A 17,293-nucleotide genomic window follows, 5' to 3' on the forward strand; every position below is an offset into this window, starting at 1 on the left:
TGAAAGTTTTAACACTTTATTTTCCAGTCACGTACATGTTGCAGTCCTGTGCTGGCAGGCGGCATGCGCGACATTAGAACATGGCTGTTTGGGCGTCCTCGAGCTCCGCGGCTGGCACCGCTCCCGCCTTATTATTAAGAAACTAAAATGTCCAGACGAAAAAAAAAAAACACAAGTCGTTAAAAGACGTCGGTCACTGCCACGGGCGACCAACGTGCCTCCAGTGTAACAAGGTCCACGCCCAGTCCTCGCTCCTGGACGGACGCGCAATCTCACGCACAATGATAGATATATATACAGGTCATTAAATACATATATGTATAGAAAGCGGAGCACATGACATTATATACAGTATATCAACCTCCTGGGTGCAAGAAAAAGCGAAGTCTCCATCACTGGCCTGTTGTGCGCACAGGAGGCGGCCATTTTGTCATAAGCTAGCCATCACAATGCACGTAAATAATGGACTAGCTTAAAGGGGTTTGACCTATAAAAAAATATTCTACATATTTCAAACCAGCACCTGGATCTGAACACTTTTGTAATTGCATGTCATTAAAAATTTTGCATACCCGCTGAGTTATTCACTGAAATCTATCTGTATAGCGCCACCTGCTGGTTGCTCATTTTCTAAATTCTTTGTCCAGCTCACTAAGGTGGACGCACATGCTCAGTTCCATCCTTCAAATGTTACCAGCTGCTGCAAAAACGCTGCACGCTCCCCCTGAGGACGGCCCCAACCCGTGAGCTGCAGCAGAAAGGACACACCTTGAACTGACAGCTTGAAATAAATGTAAAAGAGCAATTTCAGAAATTAATGGATCTATGTGAGGTACAGGGCTGGTTCTAAGTTTGTTACTATGTGATATTGGATTTACATTTTTTTACATTAAACACGGGATAACCCCTTTAAAAGATGGCCGCCTCTACTGTGTGTAGGGAACAGGTATGAAGTTAAGAATACACCAGATATTTAATTTTTTTATCCACATCTACTGTGCTCAGGCCCAGAAATAAATAACACTTACTGGCATCTATAAGTGAGCGGACCTGCCTAGACCTCCCGGGCTTAAAGGGGGACTCCACTGGATAGGTGAGAAATGCTTCAGGCACGAATACCCCTTGAAGAAGCAACTCGACTCATGGCTAGAGTTTCCTTAAAGGGGTTCTCCTATCAGTATAATCAATGGTGGGAACACTGTGATCAGTAGAACTGGGGTCCCAGTAGAGACCACTTCGCCCATTAAATCCTGTAGGACTGCCAAGTGCAGCGCTCAGCTATCTCCAGCAGTCCCATAGGAGTCAATGGAGAGGTGCTGCTCCACTCGCACAGGGGACTTGGGAACTTTGAGTTTTAACGCGGTGTGTTAGTCGGAGCTTAGTTTTCTCTTAAACTAATGATAAAATTCTGTCTGCCTGTGACCACCACTAGGGGGAGCTCACTGCATACAGTTTATACATTGAGCTCCATAGTAAAACAGTATACAGTGAGCTCCCCCTAGTGGCTGCTGCAGGCAGGAAGGATCATTGTATGTCTGAAAGATGAATGGTGTACATGGGTGGGATCTGGGGATGTGAGGGGCGAGAGAGGTTAGACCTCCCACAGTAGATGAAGGTGGACATGCCAGTGAGAGGAACCCTAAGGAAACTGCGAGGCGGGCGTGCCCTTATCTTCATCACTTGCTACCCCCCCCCCCCCCAACATTATAAGAGGCAAAAGACATAAAATGGACGCACACGTGGAATGCACCAGCCTAGGGGGAATGTAAGAGCAAAATTATGGGGGGGGATACAGTTCAGTTAAATCATAGAGGGGCGACTATACTGGGGGGACGTCTGAGATGGTCGAAATAAAGCCGCAGTCCTGGTTTCAGCTTTTGGAGGGGGTCTGGGGGCTCCCATGTGCAGGCACACATTCTTTGCTTAGTCGGACAATCTCCTGGGACAGAGCTTCAAGGTCCTGCGTGAGAGAAGGAGAAAGAATTAGAGGCCTTAAAGGGGTTGTCCAGGATTAGGAAACAGCGCCACTAACACACGGGATATCTTCTGGGGTAATTACAGGGAACTAGTAATATTTGGGCAGAAGAACTCCACAGACTCCGTCTATAGGGACAGACCGCCACTTGTCCTATCACTTTCATGTCCGCTGACCGTGCCGTCCCCCGGTGCTCTGTGATCATGTCTGTCACGTGGCGCCCCCTTCTCGGTACATGAAGGTTAAGGCGACACTTAAGAAATCTGCTTCTCCCAGCAGTAGGAAGAGGCTTTTCATATTGCTATTCCCAGGCTGCAGGTTCTATGCAATCGGAAAATCAATGGAATGGATTCCTTGCACAGTGGCAGCCGAGATCTGACCTTCTCATGTCCTCCCTGCACACAAGATAGTACAACCCGCAAGAAATAGCCGCGTGCGCTAGGGACCGGAGAGGGCGGGCCGCGTGCGCTAGGGACCGGAGAGGGCGGGCCGCGTGCGCTAGGGACCGGAGAGGGCGGGCCGCGTGCGCTAGGGACCGGAGAGGGCGGGCCGCGTGCGCTAGGGACCGGAGAGGGCGGGCCGCGTGCGTTAGGGACCGGAGAGGGCGGGCCGCGTGCGTTAGGGACCGGAGAGGGCGGGCCGCGTGCGTTAGGGACCGGAGAGGGCGGGCCGCGTGCGTTAGGGACCGGAGAGGGCGGGCCGCGTGCGTTAGGGACCGGAGAGGGCGGGCCGCGTGCGCTAGGGACCGGAGAGGGCGGGCCGCGTGCGCTAGGGACCGGAGAGGGCGGGCCGCGTGCGTTAGGGACCGGAGAGGGCGGGCCGCGTGCGTTAGGGACCGGAGAGGGCGGGCCGCGTGCGTTAAGGACCGGAGAGGGCGGGCCGCGTGCGTTAGGGACCGGAGAGGGTGGGCCGCGTGCGTAGGGACCGGAGAGGACGGGCCGTGTGTGTAGTGACTGGACATGAAGTGGATGAGCCTTGTGTGTAATGACCAGTGGGGACAGACTGTTTGTGTAGTGACCGGAGAGGACGGGCCGTGTGTAGTGACTGGACATAGAGAGGACGGGCCGTGTGTAGTGACCGGAGAGGACGGGCCGTGTGTAGTGACCGGACATGGAGTGGATGAGCCTTTTGTGTAATGACCAGTGGGGACAGACTGTTTGTGTAGTGACCGGAGGGGACGGGCCGTGTGTAGTGACCGGAGAGGACGGGCCGTGTGTAGTGACCGGAGAGGACGGGCCGTGTGTAGTGACCGGAGAGGACGGGCCGTGTGTAGTGACCGGAGAGGACGGGCCGTGTGTAGTGACCGGAGAGGACGGGCCGTGTGTAGTGACCGGAGAGGACGGGCCGTGTGTAGTGACCGGAGAGGACGGGCCGTGTGTAGTGACCGGAGAGGACGGGCCGTGTGTAGTGACCGGAGAGGACGGGCCGTGTGTAGTGACCGGACATGGAGTGGATGAGCCTTTTGTGTAATGACCAGTGGGGACAGACTGTTTGTGTAGTGACCGGAGGGGACGGGCCGTGTGTGCAGGAAGACTAGCCACGGGGTAAACCATTTCCAGTACATGACAGACTCTTCTGAGGGACCGTGTACCCGGACCAGTGCTGAGCTAGGACACTGTGATTCGGCCGCGATGCTTCATCATTCTGACCTTAGAACGGCTTTACTAAGATCTGCCACTGATACCTTCTATCTGCAGTAACGGGGGACCTGACCCATCGCTATGAGACTCGGCATCTTTATACAAACTATCCTCGCTGCCAATATTATCGACACTTTCTCTACTACTACCCTTATCTTCTCTATCCCTGTCCAAGCAGCCAGCACTGGCGTGAGGACAGCCCCTGAGTGCTCCTGTATCAGCACATTGCTAACACGGCCATTACCGAGTATTGATTAAAAGTCTTGCGAAATGATAAGGCTGATACTGTGATATTGCCTCGTGGCTCATTTCCCACTGAGCCCATTACCTGCCTCAGCAACATCCAGCGACCTCCGCTACGTCAAAAGAAATATCCCTGAGGTGCCAGCTACTGGGGGGGAGAACATGCGTCCCCCTCTGTGGGGTAAAGCCTCCAGTCGATTACATGCTGAATGAATGGAGACAACTGTCAAGTGCAATTATTTTCCTTATCTCAGGGCTTGGAGTGAGGATACATTTCGACAGCATTTATGTATCCATCCTATAGAAGCCTTAAAGGAGAATGCTGATGCTTTGATACGTCATAGATAAGTACGACTGATAGTCTACCGGGAGCTCGGACCCCTTTGGTGCCGCTCAGAGATTCCCGCATCCTATAAGGGCTCATGCACACAAACATGTGAGGCAAATAGCGGGTCTGCAATATATGGGCACCGGCTGTGCGCGCTCACTTGAATGGGTCCGCAATATACGGAGCGGAGGCACAGAGCTCTTCCATGGGATTTCGGTCAGTGCTTCCGCACCGCAAAAAAAAATATATAGAACATGTTAAAGAAAAATTGCGGTGCGGACAGAATATTGTGGATCGTGGATCCATTCAAGTGAATGGGTCCACATCCACAAACGCATACTGCAATTTGCGGTCCACAGCACAGCAACAGGTCCCCCACGTTCGTGTGCACGAGCCCCAATTCTATAGATACAGGTCATGTAGAGACACACAGCATTATAAATCAGTGTAATGCCGTGTGCTCCTGCGAAACGAGCAGTGTCCATAACGGGGAATCCCACGCTCCTCTGAAACAGCCCTTAGTCTCTCTCTACCGTCATGCTGTCTCTTCTGGGGTACCAAGTCTCTCCTAATCAGCTGCAGTCTCAACAGGTGATTTAACATCTGCTGTAGGGAAAAAGATGGTTGACCGGTCCCCCTGGCAGGCTTCCTCAAACGGCGGCCCTCCAGCAAACTACAACTCCCAGCATGCCCGAACAGCCTACAGCAGGGCATTGTAGGAGTTGTAGTCTTACAACAGCTGGAGGGCCGCCGTTTGAGGATGCCTGGTGTATGGCCACCTTAAAGGGTCACTGTACTTTTAGGAAACGTTTGATATGTCATAGGGACATATCTTAGATCGTTGGGGGTCTGAGCGCTGATGCCCCACCAATCTCTAGAACGAGGCGAGAGAAGTGTTCGGATAGGGCGCTATCCTCGCTGCAGGACAGGAAGGGAGACAAGCTCAACAGAAAGTCTATGGGCCCATCTGGTTCCCATCTTGTGCAGCTAGGAGAGAGGGCCGCAATAAGCGAGCGCTTCTCCCCCTTCCTTCCAGAGATCAGTGGGGTCTCAGCGCTCAGACCCCCAATAATCTAAACTTTTGATATGTCCCTCTGACATATCAAAAAAGTTTCCTGAAAGCACAGTGCCACTTGAAGAACGTGGAGTGGCATCATGCGCTCACCTTCTGCAGGTGCATGTTCTTGGTGAGCTGCTCCTCCAGCATGTTCTGCAGCTTCTTGTTCATCTCCCTCAGGTTCTCGTCGCCCGGTTTGACCAGATCTCTGAGGACGCTGCTGAGGCTGCTGCGATCTACCTGCCCGTGGATGGCCGACACATCTGCAGGAAAGAGAAAAGACCTGAAGGAATGAGGAACCTGCTGCCTTACAGGAAAGAGAAGGCCTTGGAGAAGATACAACGTCATGGCCCACATGGCAGGATCCACTAGTGTTCTGCCTCCGAGACATGGAGGATTTAAGAGTCTGGATCTGCAGGAAAGGAGGACTTGGGAGGCTGAAAGATCTCATCCCCCGGCAGAGGGCGGCTCGCTCTGTTAGACGGGAATCATACAACGGTGTTTTGATCGTAATTTAAATAATTTAGGGTCTTATCATCTCCATCCACATTCTCAGACGCTGAATTTGCCCGCGCTGGTCTGCCCGCTCCCTCCTCGGCGGCGGCGCACCCCTCACCTCTCCATTTTCTGCCTTAGTAAATAAAACATCAGCCAATCTTCCTGCAGCTAAATTATTCACACCTTGCAGCCCCCCTACTTGCTGACGGCCTCAAAATCCACAATGCGTGTCAGGTCCGGTTAGTCTCACGTCGGGAGGATGGGGTCGAGGCCTTGGCATCACCGTGCCATATATGATTGGAGGGGAAGCCTGCCACTGCATTAAGCAGGGTCCCCTGATGCCACGCTATACTTAAAGAGTGATCGGTCTCGTCGAGGCAGAGGTGGCAAGTGTCGGGCAAGGGGAAGGGCGGTGGGGGGGGGGGGGGGGGGTAAAGAACGTGAAGAAGACATGGGCATGTCAGCTCACGATTAAAATCATCACAATGCTGTCCTCCCAGAATCGCGCCAGGCTCCGGCGGTAACACATGTCAGATTGGCAGGGTACGAATTACAAGTACGGTGGCGGCGCGACCGCCGGGCATCCAGACGCATGATAAAATCATTGGGTCACCTAATCTGCGCTAGATGGCCTCCAATCCCTGGTGAAATCCACCTCCTGTGCACGTTATGGGCAGCGTTTAACCCTCGTTTGCCCTGATCTCCTCTCCGCAGCAAAGTTTAACTCCTTTCTTTCCAGAGCTCATTACATAATCATCCGCCATCACTGCGAGCCTCAGATGGGCATAGTACAGTGCTATTTAACCCCTCGTCTTCCAGAGGCAGTACTGAGCTGCAATGCCCTCTCAGGGCATGGCTCATCAACATCATATCAGTAGTGGGTCTGACTCCCGGCACTCAATCGGTTGTTAGAAGGGCTGAGCTCTGCGGCCTCTTCATACTATACCAAGCACAGCGCCGTCCATTGTGTAGTGGCAGTGCTTGGTACTGCAGCACAATTCCATTCAGTTGAACGGGACTGGGCTACAGTATGGTCACGTGACCGATGGACGTGACATCACGGGCTGAGATACAGGCCGTAACGCGTGCCCGGGTGCCGCTGTCCCTTCCAACAGCTGATCGATAACGGACCTGGTAGCCAGACCCCAAATCGATCAGATATTGATGACCTACCCTGAGGAGAGGTCATCCATATTAAATAGGGTTGTGTCATCTGGAATTTTGATGGCCCATCGCTACGAAGAGGACGGGCCTCTGGGGCCCGCACCTTTCTTCAGAACGGGCCCCCGAAAGTAAAGGAGGGCACACTGCGCATGTATGGCTTTCTCTCCATTCATTTCTATGGGACTGCCAGACATGGTGGAGACCGGGATCGGCTCTCTCCGGTGTTTCCATTACGCGGCGCGCTCTCCGTGAATTTCCGAAAATAGCTGAGCGAGTGTGGCCTGTTTTCATCAGTCCCATAGAAATGAATGGAGAACGCACTGCGCAAGCGTAGCCACTGCTGCCTTCACATCAGTGGGAACTACCTTACATCAGCCACACCAGAGACTTCTCCAAAATGAGGAGTGACCCACATGTAGACAGCTGTGTCGGTCAGGACAGAGCAGGGTGCTGGTGGGCTGGATGAGACAGCGGGCTTCTTTACGGAAGAGTCTCTGGTTTGGTTGACATTCTCAATTGCATGGGGCCTACTTGAAGATACGCGGATTCCCGCATAACTAGGTAAGGCACATATCGATACATGTCCACAAGGGAAACCCAAATCTAACCGATTCTCTCTCTCCTACATTTATAGATTTGGGTGTCCCTTGTGATTCAATCAATAATGCCTTATACTGGGTGGTATGGAACAAGAATCCGGGTGATGTCACATGATGACATCATCCGGGGGCACACGTGAACTAGCAGCAGGACGGATCCAACAGGCTGTTCACCTGCCGGACTCCCCTGCCGCTAACACGAAAGTACCCTAAAGTGTTAATTTCTGGAGGGATTATGGGGAGCGCGCGCCGGCTTCCTTTTCTTTTCTTCCTTTTATCAGTTTGCCAGATTTGACTGCAGGGTATAACATGGTTTATGCAGCGCCAACATATTCCATAGTGCGGTACATAGACTGCCATCAGCTCACCAGTCCCTGTACCCAGTAGAGCTTACACTCTGTAACTGGACGTCTTGCTCGTAGCCCAATGTTGTGCAGACGCCTTCTGATGGTTTGGGTAGACGCTGTTTGCCGCCCTAGGTTTGGCACTTGCAGTACAGAATAGATGACTATGCGCCATTCTTCTAATCAGGCGATCCATCCGGGCAGGCCTTCTCCTCTCTGCAATTTTTGCTCTCTCAGTTCAAGGATTCTGTCCGGCACATGGCCGAACAGGAGGCCGTGAACAATCACCCCACACGACTTGATCCAATTTTTCTGGTTTTAAAAACTTTGCTTTCAATCTGGCTTTTATGCCCCTCCCACGTGCCACAGATTGGAGCTAGGTGCTTCAAAATTTCCTCATCTGCAGATCTTAGCGACATCTGCAGAACATTACGGCCCGTCCTTCTGATACAATGGTCTGTCTACAGTCACCACTAGGGGGAGCTTACTGCATTCTGTTTACACATGGAACGCCTGAGCTCCCCCTATTGGTGGTTTTCGAAAACCAGAGTGTAAAAAGTGTTGTCTGTTTAACCCCTTAGTGACCAGCCTGTTTTGGGCCTTACTGACCAAGCGTTTTTCTTCCATTTTTCGTCGTCACTTTCCAAGAGCTATAACTTTTTTATTTTTCCGTCTATATAGCTTTACGAGGGCTTGTTTTTTGCGGGACAAGTTGTAGTTTTAATGGCGCCATTTTGGGGTACACATACATTTCCGATTAACTTTTATTAACTCTTTCTGGGAGGGAGATGGGAAAAACAGCAATACTGCCACTGCGTTTTTACGTTATAAATTTTATGGCGTTCATTTTTCGGTATAAATAACATAATATCTTTATTCTCTGGGCCACTACGATTATAGTGATACCAAATACATATAGTTTTTTCTTTCCATTTTATAACTTTTTTGCAATAAAACCCTTTTTTTTTTTAAGAAAAAAATGTTTTTGCATCGTCGATTCCCAAGACCCATAACTTTTTTATTTTTCTTTCTATGGATTTGTGTGAGGGCTTGATTTTTGCGGGACTACTTGTATTTTTCATTGGTATAATTTTGAGGTAAATGATGCTTTTTTGATCGCTTGTTGATTAAGTTTTTTTGGTGGCAACTAAGAATAAATTAGCAATTCTGTCTTTTATTTTTTACGGCGTTCACCGTAGGGTATAATTCACATGATATTTATGTAGTCTGGGTCATTACGGACGCGGCAATTCCAAACATATGGGGGAGATTATTTTTTGCAATTTTTTTATTGAATACGTTTTTTTTTTGTTTTTTTTTTACTTTTTTTTTTACCACTCTATAGTCCCACAAGGGAACTATAACGGACAACATTCTGATTGATTTTAAAATGCAATGCATTTTCCCTATAGTGCATTGCATTTTAATATCAGTGCTATTCTGACATTGACCAGCTGGCTGCTTGAAATTACTCAAGGCTGGTCTGGGGCCCATATCAGACCCCATGCAGCCTTCACACACATTGGCACCCTGCGATCGCATTTGCAGGGTGCCGATGGTAGACAGAGGGAGTCCGCTCCCTCTGTCAGCACTTTACATGCGGTGGGCGCCACTTAGGGGGTCTTAGGCTGGGCCACCGCTTTTTTACGGGTTAAAATAAATTTCCGGGAGTTTTTCTGGACCGGTCGTCAGTATTTGATTGGTTGGGGTCCGACACTCACAGATCAGCTGTTTGAGAAGGCACTGCTGCTCCTGTGAGCGCCGCGGCCTGCTCTCAGCTCACCAAGCACAGCGCCGTACACTGTATAGTGGTCGTGCTTGGTATCACACTCAGCCCCATTCTCTTCTATGGGGCTGAGCTGCGCCTAGGCCTCGTGAATGATGAAAGTGTCGTCACTGGCCTAGGAAAAGCTGAGAAGGCCGCAGCACTACTGGAAGAAACCAGTGCCTTCTCAAACAGCTGATTGGCAGGGGTCCCGGGTGTCAGACCCCCACCGATCAGATCCAGCAGATAGGTCATCAGTGTAAAACTCCCATAAAACCCCTTTAAGACAATGCCTTATACCCTAGTGGAGAAGATGGACATCCTAAAGAACCTGGTCCTTCCATTTAAGGTGGATGTTAGGATCTAGGGCTGGCACCATTACATTTTGCAAGTAACCAATTCAGATACTCTTCACCCCAAAGCCCAAAATGTTTTTTCTCCGGTTTTATATTCAACACTAAATCTGAAATAATTTATGGCCACTCATTAGATCCGATCGAGAGGACGTGATTATAATTTCGATAGGTCGCTCCCCCGTGGGATACATCATGACCACAATGACCCAGGGGCTGTACCTTGGCATAGGGCAGGAGGACCCTGTGGAGGAGAAGAACTGTCTTTGATAACTTTGTAGGTCACTTTTTTAAGGCGACGCAAGTGGAGAGAAGAGGTAACGAGATCCGGTGACAATCCAAGGACAGAGAGAGGTGAGCCAACACAAGTCGGGGAAGGAGGAGGGGGGAAGAGAGGATGGAGGCATGGATGCCAACGCAGACTGGCAAACAGGTGGTGGGAGGAATGGCAGCGCTGGCATCTCAGCCACATCCGCTCAAACACCCACAGCGCCTGGCAATGGGCAAACCTCTACAGGGAAGTGTTTATTTCATGACAGCGAGAGATCGCTCACGAGTAAATAACCGCAGGGAGAGGGAAGAAAATGGGTTATTATTGGCGGCGGTTACACCCATGCTGCGTTCCTGGAGACACACGCAGCCCCTGCCGTCCAGGAGAGCCATGTACTTAAGATGCATTAACCGGAGTAAAGCGCTAATGATGCCTAAGTGAACGAATGAGGATGATTTATACGATTACCTTACACAGATGCAGGAGAACGTATTGCAGCACTTACCAGGACGCCTTCTAGGCAGGTAATATCAGGGTGTGCATCCATATAAGATATGGGTGGACACCGGGGGGAGAGAAAAGGAGCGAAATTCCGTTTTTTTTTATTTTTTAGCTAGATTGGCACAACATTCTGTGCCAATTACGTTGTCAATACATCTTTATAGCAGTCAGAGAACCGATTTTCTGATACAGAGCTCCAAATCCTCTGCACAGACTTTATATTAAAAAAAAAAAGAGATGTGTACCTGCGGCCACCACTAGAGGGAGCTCGCGGCATACTGGTTCTGCATTGAACTCAATAATACTACTGCATGCAGTGAGCTCCCTCTAGTGGTGGCTACAAAGTAGACATGACAGCATTTAAAGTTTTGTCTAATCCGATACTGATGGCCTATCCTGAAGATAGATCATCAATTGTTAAAATCCCGGACTACCTGTATCATTTGTAGGTCCTAAGTTCTGATTAATTCCTCAGTATAGCAATCCAAGCGTCTGATACAGAGCTCCAAGTCCTCTGCCTAGATATAGAATTACAGGACATGTGTTCTACCTGCAGCCACCACTAGAGGGAGCTCCCTGCATACAGTGTTATTATTGAGTTAAATAGAGAGCCAGTATGCAGTGAGCTCCCTCTAGTGGTGGCTGCAGATAGAACACGTCCTCCTGTAATTCTATATCTAGGCAAAGGGTTTGGAGCTCTGTATCAGAAAAACAGCTCAAATCGCTATACTGAGGAATTAACTACAACAGAACTTAGTACTTACAAATGACACATTGTTGAATATTTAGGATTCCCTTTAAGGGGGTTGTTCAGGATGTTAACAGTTAACTTCAGGATAGGCCACCAATATCGGATTGGACAAGCTTTATAAACTGACATGTCTACATTGCAGCCACCACTAGAAGGAGCGCACTGCGTACTGGTTCTCTATTGAGTTCAATAATAACACTGTATGCAGTGAGCTCCCTCTAGTGGTGGCTGCAGGTAGTCATCCTATAACTGTATATCAGTGCTAGATTGGCAGGGATCTATCAACCCCATTGATTAGCTGTTTTAGAGAAGCTCCGGTGCTGGAACTACACAGCTCCATCCAACGTGTAGTGGACAGAGCTAGTAACAACCATGCTCCTCCCGCTGAAGTTAATGCTGCAGTAACCATCCCTGTCCACTGCAAATGGACGGAGCTGTGTAGTTCCGCCACTGCAGCTACTCTGAAACATCTGATCAGTGGGGGTGCAGATATTGATGGCCTATCCTGCACTGACAAAGAATTATAGGATGACTGCTTGCAGCCGCCACTAGAGGGAGCTCACTGCATAGTGTTATGACTGAGCTCAATGCAGAACCAGTATGCAGTGAGCTCCCTCTAGTGGTGGCAGCAGGTAGACAAGTCTGTGCAGAGGATCAGATATTAATGGACCATCAATATTAAAATCCTGGACAACCCCTGTAAGCTGCCTGTAGATATATCACAGGTCATTTGGCCAGTAGCTCTCAGACTTGACTCCATCTTGACCTTGCTCGTGGTTCAGAAGAATGTGCCAGTTACTTTTAACAGGTGGACAACATAAGATAAGTGGCCACCTAATATATGTGGCACCGCTTATCTCTGGTGGAACAGGTCCAGACGCAGACATATCCCTGTATATAAAGTGAGTGTAATCCAATGTCAGGTGTGAATAGGGCTGTGGTGGGTCCCCTAGGTATGACTTCGGACCCCTTTTCTCCCAGCCTGAGGCTATTTTAACATTCTGGCTCATTTCAAAATGACAAGGAAAAGGTGTCAGTAACAAAAAACGACGGCTGTCAATCACGGTGCATGAAACCAGAGAGTAAGGGCGACTGAAGTGCATCCGTATTCTGAACCGCCCGGCCTAAGGGGGCACTCACCGATCCTGCTGTCCATGACGTATGCCTCAATGATGGCGCTCTTCTTGCACAGATCCTCGGCCATAGACGCGCTGCTCACTTCTAAGTGCTTCACCTGCGGCAGAGACACAAAACTCAAATTAAATCCACAGTCGGCGCTGGTAAGAGATGAAAACGGCGGATGATCCGTCCGGACGAACCGGCTTCAGAAAGCCTTAAAGGGGGGATGCCCGGGATTAGAAAAACATGGCTGCTTCCTTCACGCCTGTCCACGGGTTGGTCCTAGTACTGCAGCTCAGCTCTACCGAAGTGAATGGGACTGAGCTGCAATACCACATACAACCTATGGCAGGTGTGGCGCTGTTGTTGCAGCAAAGCAGCCATCTTTTTCTAATCCTGGGCAACTCCTTTAATACACTGGGCGTCAAGTGGTCAAGATTTATCATATCACCATCAGCTTCATGGCACAGATGGGCAAATTAGGAGCAGCTGACAGAGATACAAAAGCAGGATGTGGAGATATAGCGCCACTCCTGCCAACAGGCGTTGTCCGGTATTGCAGCTGGGAGACTGGGGCTGAGACGTAATACCAGATGCAGCCCATGGACAAGAGCCCTCAGGAGAGGGCATCAATATCAAATCAGTGGGGGGTCTGACCTCTAGCACGAGCACTTCACAGTACACCAAGCACAGCGCCGTACATTGTAAAGTGGCTGTGCTTGGTATTGCAGATCAATCCCATTCACTTGGAGAGGATAGGGCATGCTCAATTTCACGAGGGTTTATGGCCACGGCTTACTCCCAACTCATCAAGAACACACGCATGCTCAACCAAACTGAGCATGCATGTGTATGAAGCGAGCGATGGGGGGGGGTTCAGGAGGAATAGGTACTGAATGTGTACGGCCAGTTTAAGACTTGCACTGACAAATAATTATAGGATGACTACCTGCAGCCGCCACTAGAGGGAGCACACTGCATACTGTTATTATGGAGTTCAATCCAGAACGAGTATACAGGGAGCTCCCTCTAGTGGTGGCAGCAGGTAGACAAGTTTGTGCAGAGGATCAGATATTGATGGACTATGCCTCTCCATTCACTCTCTATGGGACGTCGAGGGCTGCACTCGGCGGTCTCTTAGAGAATAAATGGAGCAGCATGACGCATTAGATTGGGGGATCTCGGGAGTGGTCGGAGGACCCCCACAGATCAGTTATGCTATCCCCTATCCTGTGGATAGGGGTTAACCTCAAAACTTGGCACAGCCCCTTTAAGACGGGACAAGGGCAGGTTACCTTTTCTTCCAGCAACCATTTTTCCTGCTGGATTTCGGCTAATCTCTGGAACAGGTCGGACATCTCATCATCTGACAGCTCGGCCGGTCTCTGCGGCTGGGACTGGGGGCTTCCGCTGTTAGACTAGAGGGGAGAATTGTTATATAGGACCCAGCATGAACACAGTTCCACATTACACCCCACCCTAAACCCCTCCATAATCCAAGCCTTCAGAGCTGCTCTCTCAAATACTTTCCGCTGGCGCACAGCCCTTATTTCCGATCTCACCCGCCATCCTTAATGTACTGAGGACTGAGCCGAGGCCAGACCACGAGGAGACCCCTGGGTGGCATCTACAGAACATCCCTATCATCAGCCATTCATCTTCTATCCCATTGTCTTCCAAGGAGGAAGAATTCATCCAGATGAACCCAGGAGCAAAGATCCTACCAGCTAATTAACCTCCTGAGACGTCTGGAGAAAAGCCGCCCGAGAGATCGGAAGACGCCCGGACATATCTCCGCCACATCACAAAGTCCTATCTTCTCCTCCATGACTGAAGATCTGAGGAGGCCCAGACTTGACACATCTAGAGCGAGGGCCGATGACGCAAACGATTTACGCAAGGAGAGTCCAATGTCAGAAGGATGGCGATTAAAAGTTGTATCCAAGATGACGGTGATCTGGAGCAGTGGTCTCCACCACCAGCGGCTGCTAGACTACAACTCTCAGCATGCCCCGACAGTACACCATTACCTTATTGCTGCTGGGGGTTGCGTTCTCCTTCATGATCTCTCGGTAGCTGAAGGAGGAGACGCTGCTGCTATCGCCCGTCTGGGTCCGGCTGGGAGAGCTAATTTCGGCCAGTACCAAGTCCTCCAAACCTAAAGCGGAGAATGGGGGTTGTTAGCTGCGGAACATGGAGAAAAGACACAAGCTCACATGGCTGGTCAGATGTTAGGTGAAACCAAGGCTACCATGAGCCACGACAGAGACCATAGTCATCTAGTCACCCCCTGCACTATACGCGGCGTACAGGACCGGTCACCCCCTGCACTATACGTGGTGTACAGGACCGGTCACCCCCTGCACTATACACGGTGTACAGGACCGGTCACCCCCTGCACTATACGCGGTGTACAGGACCGGTCACCCCCTGCACTATACGCAGTGTACAGGACCGGTCACCCCCTGCACTATACGCGGTGTACAGGACCGGTCACCCCCTGCACTATACGCGGTGTACAGGACCGGTCACCCCCTGCACTATACGCGGTGTACAGGACCGGTCACCCCCTGCACTATACGCAGTGTACAGGACCGGTCACCCCCTGCACTATACACGGTGTACAGGACCGGTCACCCCCTACACTATACGCGGTGTACAGGACCGGTCACCCCCTGCACTATACGCGGTGTACAGGACCGGTCACCCCCTGCACTATACGCGGTGTACAGGACCGGTCACCCCCTGCACTATACACGGTGTACAGGACCGGTCACCCCCTGCACTATACGCGGTGTACAGGACCGGTCACCCCCTGCACTATACGCAGTGTACAGGACCGGTCACCCCCTGCACTATACGCAGTGTACAGGACCGGTCACCCCTGCACTATACGCAGTGTACAGGACCGGTCACCCCCTGCACTATACGCAGTGTACAGGACCGGTCACCCCCTGCACTATACGCAGTGTACAGGACCGGTCACCCCCTGCACTATACGCAGTGTACAGGACCGGTCACCCCCTGCACTATACACGGTGTACAGGACCGGTCACCCCCTACACTATACGCGGTGTACAGGACCGGTCACCCCCTGCACTATACGCGGTGTACAGGACCGGTCACCCCCTGCACTATACGCAGTGTACAGGACCGGTCACCCCCTGCACTATACGCAGTGTACAGGACCGGTCACCCCCTACACTATACGCAGTGTACAGGACCGGTCACCCCCTGCACTATACGCGGTGTACAGGACCGGTCACCCCTGCACTATACGCAGTGTACAGGACCAGTCACCCCCTGCACTATACGCAGTGTACAGGACCGGTCACCCCCTGCACTATACGCGGTGTACAGGACCGGTCACCCCCTGCACTATACGCGGTGTACAGGACCGGTCACCCCCTGCACTATACACGGTGTACAGGACCGGTCACCCCCTGCACTATACGCAGTGTACAGGACCAGTCACCCCCTGCACTATACACGGTGTACAGGACCGGTCACCCCCTGCACTATACGCAGTGTACAGGACCGGTCACCCCCTGCACTATACGCAGTGTACAGGACCGGTCACCCCCTGCACTATACGCAGTGTACAGGACCAGTCACCCCCTGCACTATACACGGTGTACAGGACCGGTCACCCCCTGCACTATACGCAGTGTACAGGACCGGTCACCCCCTGCACTATACGCAGTGTACAGGACCGGTCACCCCCTGCACTATACGCAGTGTACAGGACCGGTCACCCCCTGCACTATACGCAGTGTACAGGACCAGTCACCCCCTGCACTATACGCGGTATACAGGACCGGTCACCCCCTGCACTATACGCAGTGTACAGGACCGGTCACCCCCTGCACTATACGCAGTGTACAGGACCGGTCACCCCCTGCACTATACGCAGTGTACAGGACCGGTCACCCCCTGCACTATACGCAGTGTACAGGACCGGTCACCCCCTGCACTATACGCAGTGTACAGGACCGGTCACCCCCTGCACTATACACGGTGTACAGGACCGGTCACCCCCTGCACTATACGCAGTGTACAGGACCAGTCACCCCCTGCACTATACGCAGTGTACAGGACCGGTCACCCCCTGCACTATACGCAGTGTACAGGACCAGTCACCCCTGCACTATACACGGTATACAGGACTGGTCACCCCCTGCACTATACACGGTGTACAGGACCGGTCACCCCCTGCACTATACGCAGTGTACAGGACCGGTCACCCCCTGCACTATACGCAGTGTACAGGACCAGTCACCCCCTGCACTATACACGGTATACAGGACTGGTCACCCCCTGCACTATACGCAGTGTACAGGACCGGTCACCCCCTGCACTATACGCAGTGTACAGGACCGGTCACCCCCTGCACTATACGCAGTGTACAGGACCAGTCACCCCCTGCACTATACACGGTGTACAGGACCGGTCACCCCCTGCACTATACGCAGTGTACAGGACCGGTCACCCCCTGCACTATACGCAGTGTACAGGACCGGTCACCCCCTGCACTATACGCAGTGTACAGGACCGGTCACCCCCTGCACTATACGCGGTGTACAGGACCGGTCACCCCCTGCACTATACGCAGTGTACAGGACCGGTCATCCCCTACACTATACGGTGTACAGGACCGGTCACCCCCTGCACTATACGCAGTGTAC

The 17,293-nt window shown here is 51.5% G+C and overlaps 1 protein-coding gene across 2 annotated transcripts in view; it reads right to left on the bottom strand.

Moving 5' to 3' along the window:
- Nucleotides 1–17,293, bottom strand: part of LOC122929085 (GRIP1-associated protein 1-like) — a 61,590-nt gene continuing 44,297 nt past the window's right edge. For both annotated transcript variants that reach the window (XM_044282539.1, XM_044282540.1), the window contains 5 exons: nt 14,639–14,766; nt 13,904–14,026; nt 12,630–12,723; nt 5,352–5,506; nt 1–1,960 (listed from right to left, as the gene is read on the bottom strand). In XM_044282539.1, the coding sequence (XP_044138474.1) occupies nt 1,871–1,960; nt 5,352–5,506; nt 12,630–12,723; nt 13,904–14,026; nt 14,639–14,766 (590 nt within the window). In that variant the 3' untranslated portion in view covers nt 1–1,870. The remainder of the gene's footprint in view (nt 1,961–5,351; nt 5,507–12,629; nt 12,724–13,903; nt 14,027–14,638; nt 14,767–17,293) is intronic.

Source organism: Bufo gargarizans, chromosome 2 (genome assembly GCF_014858855.1).
Source record: "Bufo gargarizans isolate SCDJY-AF-19 chromosome 2, ASM1485885v1, whole genome shotgun sequence".
Lineage (NCBI taxonomy): Eukaryota > Metazoa > Chordata > Amphibia > Anura > Bufonidae > Bufo > Bufo gargarizans.